Source organism: Gigantopelta aegis, unplaced genomic scaffold (genome assembly GCF_016097555.1).
Source record: "Gigantopelta aegis isolate Gae_Host unplaced genomic scaffold, Gae_host_genome ctg4627_pilon_pilon, whole genome shotgun sequence".
Classification (NCBI taxonomy): domain Eukaryota; kingdom Metazoa; phylum Mollusca; class Gastropoda; order Neomphalida; family Peltospiridae; genus Gigantopelta; species Gigantopelta aegis.
Window position 1 is genome coordinate 19,893 of NW_024533959.1, and position 9,660 is coordinate 29,552.

At 33.9% G+C, this 9,660-nt stretch overlaps 1 protein-coding gene across 1 annotated transcript; it reads left to right on the forward strand.

The window, feature by feature from the left end:
- Window positions 1–954: 954 nt before the first annotated feature.
- Window positions 955–3,029, forward strand: LOC121392831 (histone-lysine N-methyltransferase set-17-like; the record flags this gene model as incomplete). Its single annotated transcript, XM_041523893.1, is given in 5 exon segments — window positions 955–959; window positions 1,244–1,347; window positions 1,723–1,964; window positions 2,977–2,982; window positions 2,984–3,029. Coding segments are annotated over 5 exon segments (403 nt in total), but the record flags the coding sequence as incomplete, so codon positions are not given.
- Window positions 3,030–9,660: the final 6,631 nt, after the last annotated feature.

The following is a 9,660-nucleotide window of genomic DNA, read 5'->3' on the forward strand; positions in this document are numbered from 1 at the left end:
CCCACCTGTAGTCTCCACCAACAGTGGGACAAAAGAAACTCTGCAGAGTAAGTTTCTGGAGAGGGGAGATGACGGACACATCCAGGGCAGCAGGTTTGCCATGGGTCCAATAGGGCAGGTAGATGTCGGCGGGGCGACTTTTAGAGCCTGGTATCAGTGATGGCATCTCTTTCCTTGGGCAAAGAGCTGCAGACTGGGCCGAGGAGAAGAGGGCATCCCTGATAGAGTCATGTCGATATATACGGTCTTTATTGCCGCCACATTCAATCTGATGATCACCGTAAGGGTCACAAGATGATTTATAGAAGGGACATAGGTAATCATGGAGATGGAGACCTAAGGCAAGGGAGGGGATCACATTTAGCCAATCTCCTGCACATTATTATTTATTATTATTATTATTATTATTAATGTCACACACACAGAAGACTGTCCAGCCACCAATAGCTTACGAGTGACAAATTATTAATAAATTTATTTTTTAATAAAAACCAATTAAATTTTAGCTAATATTTTTAACGGAAATATAGTGGTCTATTTATCTTGTTTACCAGCTAGACTTAGGCGTTCAAAATGGCAGATGTAATGCAAGAATTGTGTGACTACGAAAAGAGAAGAATAGGGAATATTAAAAAGAATATTGAACTCACGAAAACTTTAAGTAAATTACTATTACATGGTAAATAAAAAGTCATAAGATTGTGTAGGTTTAGATGACAAGTACCAAAACAAGAGTAGAACTAGGAAAAGGAGACGATATAGTAATTGTAGTAATAGTAGCAGTGATAGTGGAGATGAATGGGTACCTGCTCTAGAGACTTGTGTGATGAAGAAAAAACAAATAATATCACAAGAGGTAATAAACTTGTAAATTAAATATGAATGTCATTTTATTGTGTTTAGTTCCAGTAGTTGAGACTGCAGTGACAGTCCCTTTATGTGATATTGCAGAACATGTGGTAAGTATTTGATATAACTGTAATGTTGGGCTATCCCTATCAATGTTAGGATCATCAACATATGAATATCTTGAAACAGCAAAAACCACAACAAAAGAAAATATTACCAATTTATAAAGGGGAGGAGCCTTCATTTGAGAGCCTTGATTACAAGTTGTCTAATGAGTTTTTTGAGTTATTTGGAGATGATAATATTGAACAATATGAAGACTTTGAAGGATTTGATATTGAAGATGTGTAAGTTAGATTATATCAGTATTGCTGATGTTGTTTTCTTAATACAGTGGTGATGTACCTCAGTGTCCAGTTAGTGAAAGATATTCTATGAGATTAAGTCGCCAAAAAGAATACAGAGAAGATGAACTATCTGATGAAGATGAATATCTCTGTAAGTTGAGAATGAATTGGTTACTTCTACAACTTTTGTTACTAGTTTGTGAGGACTGTGAGGAATTTCATCATGGTGATTGTCCTGTTCATGGACCCTTACTGACTCTAGATCCTTCTAGTGGTCATGATGAAGCATCTCTACAATACACTAGTATATTTGTTCCAGCTGAATTAACTGTTAAACCTTCTAAGATACCCAATGCTGGTCTAGGTGTTTTTTGCTACACAGTTTATACCTCGTAGAGTTAGATTTGGTCCTTATGAAGGAAAGAGAGTGTTAAAAGAAGAGCTGACTGAAGGAGAAGATACTAACTACATGTGGGAGGTACTGTAATAAAGTAATAAAAAGAATTAATTATTTTAATTTTTTCAGGTAAACATTTTGGAGAGGAGTCATATTATATTGATGGTCAATCAGATAAGGAAAGTAATTGGTTACGATTTATTAACTGTGCTCGCAATGAAGATGAGCAGAATTTAGTAGCTTTTCAGTATTATGGTAACATCTATTATCGTTCATTCAAGCATATCTATCCTGGTAATGAACTCTATGTATGGTATGGTGAACAATATGCAAGAGAACTTGGGATTAAAATTAGTTTTGAAGAAGGTAGAGTAATTGTTTGGACAGAAATAACTTAACTATCCATTTTTAGATGGTTGTCAACTTTATAACTGCAAAAATTGTGGAAGTAGTTTTGTTTTGAAATCTAATTTTGATTTGCATCTTCAACGTAATCCTAACTGTCTTTCTGCTAATCCTCAATGTTTTACTTGTCAAAAATGTCAAGAAAGTTTTTGTGAATTGTATCAATTACAAGACCACATTCGTAAACATGAGCTATTTAATGTAAAAGAAGAAAATCAAAAAAAGGGGCTCGTTTCCATGATGAACTGGTAGTTGGAAAAACAACTAACATTTGTGATTATTGTGGAAAGAAATTTCTGTTTCAGTCATTATTAAGAAGACATCTTAGTATACACACTGGTGATAAACCTTACCAATGTCAGTACTGTAGGAAAGGATTTAATCAAAGCAGTAATCTCAAAACTCATCTTCGTATACACACTGGTGATAAACCGTACCAATGTCAGTACTGCGGAAAAGAATTTAGTCAGAATGGTAGTCTCCAAAGTCATCTTCATATACACACTGGTTATAAACCTTACCAATGTCAGTACTGTGGAAAAGAATTTAATCGGAATAGTAGTCTCCAAACTCATGTTCGTATACACACTGGTGATAAACCTTACCGATGTCAGTACTGTGGAAAAGGATTTAATCAAAGCTATCATCTCCAAATTCATCTTCGTATACACACTGGTGATAAACCTTACCAATGTCAGTACTGTGGAAAAGGATTTAGTCATAATGGTAATCTTAAAAAATCATCTTCAGATACACACTGGTGATAAACCTTACCACTGTCAGTACTGTGGAAAAGGATTTAGTCATAACGGTAATCTTAAAAATCATCTTCGGATACACACTGGTGATAAACCTCACCAATGTCAGTACTGTAGAAAAGGATTTATTCAAAAAAGTCATCTTCAAACTCATTTACGTATTCACACTGGTGATAAACCTTACCAATGTCAGTACTGTGGAAAAAAAATTTAATCAAAGCAGTCATCTCAAAAATCATCTTCGTATACACACCAGTGATAAACCTTACCAATGTCAGTAATGTGGAAAAGGATTTAGTCAGAATGGTAGTCTCCAAAGTCATCTTGGTATTCATCTCAAAAACAGTTAACTACTTTTGCTAATTATTTTTCATTATCACTTTATTAAGTTACTATAGTAACAACACTACACAAAAACAATGGAAAATATAGGTCTAGAGAAGTTAAAGCAGTTCCAGGGTGACTAGACTAGTGGTGTTTTAGTTAACTATAACTATAACTATAACTATTTTAGTAAACACTTTTATAATTTAGTTAACTAACTATAACTATAACTAAAATTATTTCAAGTAAGCATACTATAACTAAACTAGAACTAAAATGTTTTGACAATTTTAGTGAACATAGAGGTTTTGTAGCCACACCTATACCCATGCATGCTTCACTTCACTTACCACACCTACAGGTGTACTAACTGCTACAGGAAGTGATTAGTGATGTATAATAGGTGTGCTAAGTGATATTAAGTTTGTAAGTTTACATAGTGTCAATGGCACTTGCAACATTATTAACTATAGAAGCACATGTTCTGCACATGGACCGAGCACATTTGCCAGTGGAAGAGAACTTTGACTAAAACTAAAATAGACCTAACTTTAACTATAACTAATTTTTGTTTAACTTTACTAAAACTAAAACTCCTAAAACAACACTAGACTAGACCCAAAGTTCCAGAGTGGAGTAAGTGAAGTCAACATCTCTAACTAATGATAACAGTGCTTCTTATACATTTAAAGTGGATGTAAATTGTTTTGTCATGACCATTATTATCCTACCTAAAATTTGTCCCATCTGATAAAATATTGCAAAATTTATATCCTCGGATAAGATATTGCTGCAGGAGTTTGTCCTACCAGCACAAAATTTATCCTAGGACATAAAACTTTTGTCGGATTATCCTAGGATAATAAATTGCTTGCAATATTTATCCTAAGACAATAAATGGTTGCTATATTTTAGTTTTATAAAAATATAAACTTGTTATATTTCATTCTATAATAATAATATTCTACAGGGATAGCATGACTATTTTGTCTATGTTGGAGAGCCGATAATGCTAGTATATTTAAAAAACTGTAATAAACTTTTAAATTTACCTAGATCATTATCCAGAAATTTTATCACACTAGTGATAAACCTCTCCAATGTCAGAAATGTGGAAAAGGATTTAGTAATTATAGTAATCTCCAAACTCATATTCGTGTACACACTGGTGATAAACCTAGCTTACCAATGTCAGTATTGTAAGGATTTAGTCAAACATATACCGCAAAACTCGTATCCTATATTATTGAGTTATTGTCTAATTAGAGTAAATACACAAAAACGGACATATCACTTTCGGCCGTATCTAGCAGGATAAACTACCAGAGAATTGGCATTTCTAAAATACTGAAATTAATTTCGCTGTTATCAAAACACATTTAAGGAATTATAAAAAAATTCAGAAAGCTCCTCTGAGCAGGGACAGTCTTTTCAAAAAAATCGGAAGCATGGGTGCGCGGACAAGTATCATGTAAATTCATCCAGTTCCCTCAAAACTCCTTGAAGAACAAAGCTGAGCAAGAGAACTATGGTCGTTGCTATCAAGTACTGACTGAGCTACAACAGTATACTCAAAGTTCTATTTTCTGTTAACTGATGAGAGTTTCTCGACAAAAATTAGTTGAGTAGGTGTGGTTGATAAAATCGTCCACGCTTGAAGTGCTTTTCTGGGATTAATTTTGTGCATTTAATAAGATGTGATTGCTTTTAAATGATTACTGAATTATTGGTTCAGAACTTATTTGTGTTTCACTATCTGTAACTGCACTCTATTCATAACGAAATTATATATGTACTAAGTTTTCAAATTCTGAATATACCTGAATTACTAATAAGTTCCTCATAGGTATTTTTCTCTTATATTATTATTATTGATTGATCTATTTATAATAGTCTCATAATCCAAATATATTGTCTACAGTCATAAGCTATGGCTATTTTTATCAAGTAATATGTGAACTATAAAAGTCATACAATTAAAAACTTTATTATCTAAAAACAAGTTTTGTTCAGGAAATCAGCTGAATAGGTGTGGCCATGATTATTCACTAACACATATAGGTAGGTAATTTATATTATAATAAAGTAAAGGCTGTTAAAAGGTCATGACAACTGACAAGGTGTTACATTATATGGTAACATGTAGTCAGTTTTTCAGGTGGTCAATTAAAAGTTTCATTAATGACATTCAAGAGTTTGGTTCATCTAGTTTAGATACATTATCACATAGAGAACAATACCAAGTCCCTCTTGGTTTTCTTAAGATTAGCACATTCAAAATGCCACCAGCTAATTGAGCAATTTGCATTGTCACAATAAATCATTCTGCCAAACTCCCCCTGCCTGAAAATGCAGTACTTTTCTACATTAATATTATTGCAAAGTGAGCAATATATTGTGTTATACATACATATTGGAGACTCACACAATGGTTGTCTTTTGAAATTCAGAACTTGTCTGAAACTGAGAATGTGTCAGAGACTGAGTAATAGGGGCTAGATTATCATAACTATCAATAAAATAAAAGATAACAGATAAACTGACCTATTGAAGACTTGACAGAGGTTGCCTTTTAAGACTGATAAAGTTTCCAAGACTAAATACCAGAGGCTATATTATTATAACAATGAATAATATAAAAGAAATAGACAAACTGACCTATAGGAGATTTGACAGTGGTTTGTCTTTTGAGACCTGAGAATGTGTCTGAGATTGAGTACTAGAGGCTAGATATAATAACAATAAATAATATAGAAGATATCAGACAAACTGACCTAGGAGACTTGACATTGGTTGCCTTTTGAGACCCACAACGTGTCTGTAATATAGTTCTAGAGGCTAAATTATTTATACCAATAATAATACAAATAATAACAGACAAACTGACATATTTGGAGATTGACAGTGGTGTCTTTTGAGAATAAGAATGTGTCCGAGACTGAGTACCAGAGGATAGATTATAACAATGAATAATATAGAAGAAAACAGACAAACTGACCTATTGGAGACTGACAGAGGTTGCCTATTGAGACTTAGAACGTGTCTGAGAACTGAGTACATAGACTAGATTATTATAACAACGAATAATATAAAAATAACAGACAAACTGACTTATTGGAGACTCAACCAGTGGTTGCCTTTTGAGATTGAGAACATGTCCCTAACATAGTATTAGAGGCTAGATTATTATAACAATGAATAATAGAAAAGATAACAGACAAACTGACTATTGGAGACTTGACAGTGGTTGCCTTTTGAGAGCAGAGAACATGTCCTTAACCTAGTACTATAGGCTAGATATTATAACAAGAATAATAGAAAAGACAATGAATAACTATAGGAGACTTGACGTGGTTGTCTTTTTGAGACGGAGGAAAGTGTCCTGAGATTTTATACTAGTGGCACATTATTACAAAATGAATATAGAAAAGAGAACAGACAAACTGACAGGACTTGACAGTTGACGTTTGAGACCAAGAACGTGTCCGAGATTGATTACTAGAGGCTTAGATTATTATACCAATGAATAATATAAGGATAACAGACAAACTAACCTATGGAGACTTGGAGATACCTGCAGCACCTGATGTGGTATATAAACTAATTCAATAAATTAACACTATACCTTATTTAAACTGTTCTCTAGTTCTTCAGGCATTGTAAACAATGAGTGCAACCTATAACCACAGCATAATATAACAGTACATCATTGATACTGGTTGAAAGGTGCTAGATTAAGATGAAATTATGCAAATACCAACATTCAGTGGGATTGTTTGATGTAGATTGAGAACTGCTTAATAGGGGCTGAACCAGTACATGACTTTTTAGAGCAAGAACTTTCTATAACAATATTAAGGAATCAAAATTTAGGTATGTCATTCTCACTTTTTTTTAACATGAGCTATAATTTTTTTTTTTTAGCTTGATCTAATCAAAGTAAGAATGTGGTAAGTTGCAGTATCTATGTTATATACATACTCTTTTTTTTTCCTTCCTTCTCATTTCTTCTAATTTCCTTTCTCTTTTTATTCAATTGCCATACGATTTGCTCTGCACTGTTAAGACTTTTCCAGACTTCTTTTGTGGTATAACTGGGAAGCTTACAAAGGGTAATGATCTTTCTTCTGCTAAAATCTTGAAAAAAAAAAAAAAGAGGATTTTTGAAGAACTGCAGATTGTGAAGGTTGTTCAGGGGATGACAGACAAAAGGATACATATTACTTTCAACACTTGCAATGGAAGGACAACTTTGAAAACAAAGATCAAATGCTGGCCACAAAAAATGGAAAATATGGAAAGAGTGTCTTGTGGGTCATATGGGTATCTAGTATCTGGTGGGTAATGTGGGTATTGATAAAAATACAAGTGGTGGCATCATTAGCAACTGTGTCATTGGTGGGAGAATTGGGAACTCAAATCAAGCTCGTGATCAACGAATCCACTACCATCATTTAGTTGATTGATGCTTTTTTTTCCATTGGTTATAACGAATCAGATCAGAAGTAATATCATAACCTTCTTGGCCCTTTTTTGAAATCTTGATTTTCTCTTCTGTGAATACAGCTCCTTGAGTAATGGGAGACTTGTATCGTCGTGCAGGGCTATATGGTAGTATAAATTTCAGTCCCGTGCACTGTGCAAGTGTGCTGTGGCATGCTTTCTCAATGGAACATAGCATCCCTATTCAAGGGGTAGATTCCTGTGTATTGAATCAAGCTTTTTGGGGGGGAATATTTTTCATCGTCATTGCACATGCCCATGCCTCATAAATAGTTTTGAAAAGGTGAATCTTCTGACTACGCTGCCCAGATTATCCTCTAAAAACTTTCGGAGACCTGCCTCCATGAAGACTTTATGGTCAAATGGAACCTTATCCAGAGGCTTGGTTTCATGTGATGAATGTGGGGGTAGACAAAAAATGATCACTTTCTCTTTGCTGCCTTATTAATTACTGAAGGAGTTATAGTGTGAAGAATGACCATCAAGTAGGAGTAGAATTGGTCATAAAAATATCCCTCTCACTAAAATTTTTGTTTTATCAAAAGTTATTAATAATAATTAATTGCAAATCAATAGGGGGTTAATACATCATGTCTGAAATGTAGATTTTGCTCGCTTAAGTACTAAATATCTCTTTCTTTAGCCAGGACAAAACAGTTCTTCATTGTTCTTTAGCAAACAAATGTAGCGTCTATTTTACTCTGACTTCTCAACAACATGGATACACTTTCAGTAAGACTCACTAGATCCATCTCTGAGTGTTTATCATCATTTCACGGTGATAAATCTGATGACAGTTCTCTACATTCTTCCATTATCGCTACATTATCTATAATATCTTTGAGTGTCATCCTCGACATATTGAGATGAATTCTAATTGTCTTTATTACTTTGTTTGTCCTCTTTTGTTTATTTTTTTTTTCAGTTTCGTAGAGAGGCAAGCATCCTGGATAATAAACATTTATAGACTATTGTGTAAGTTTTTAGTTGAGAGACCATTCTTCAAGCAGTGACCAAAAAACTAGATCACGTAGTACTTCAATTAATGAAACTATTTGCTCGGTAGTTTTTCAATCGAATGGTAAATCAGTCGTGGTGCGTCCTAAATGTCACTTGACTGTGACAATTCTTCTAAATCTGTGTGTATTCGCCTAGATTCTGAGGTGAAGACTCTTTATCTTAGAGTTTCATTCAACACATACTTTCAAACTAAAATTAACTCTAATTATACACACCTATTTACTGTCCTATATTCTATCAGATTACCCTATCATGTTGTCTGATCTTAACACTTCTTACTATCTCTATGGCCACCTCTAAATTTCCACCGGTCACTTTATCATTGTAAACCCTTATAATCATCTCAACCTATCTGTTTGACCTGTACTACTACTTTCTCGAAACATCTTCTTTATTAACAACCTGTGACTTTTTTAACCTGTATGGTGCAACCCTCTTACCACTTAAGTATCGTAGTTCTGTATAACCCCATCACGTTATCATCACAGCATTCACAAAAGGATTCATGCCAAATATCTTGCTAACCAAAATCTGAAAGAGGTAAGCAAATAACATTGAAAGATTAATGGGGTATGGTGATGGCTCTATAATGAACCAACAAAAAGTAGAGTGTGTAGGGGTACTGAAAACTTTAAAAGGCTAATGACCATTTTTCTATTGTTTGGGGAGTGGTTGAGTGTTGCATACAATTGTGAATTCATCAAAGAACTTATAGCAAATTATCTTTTCTCATCTTTGCAATGGTTACAAAGTAGCCAAAATGGACACAATTCTAGCATTTGATGGTTAAAAGCTCTCCATTGTTCAAAAGGTTATATACCATCATGGGTTACTACCATTCACAATCATCGAAGTGATGGTAAACATTTCCAATGACTATATGCAAAACAATAATGAGCAGCCAATGAACAATGGCCTGACCCTGATCAGAACCCTGAGATGCCATTGTTCACGAGTAAACTTAATTTTTCAAAGGCAACTCCTCGGGTGGGTTATTACCCACTTCGTAAGCCGTTGAATGAAATAAAAAATTGGTTGGTTGAAGAGTAAAGTCTAG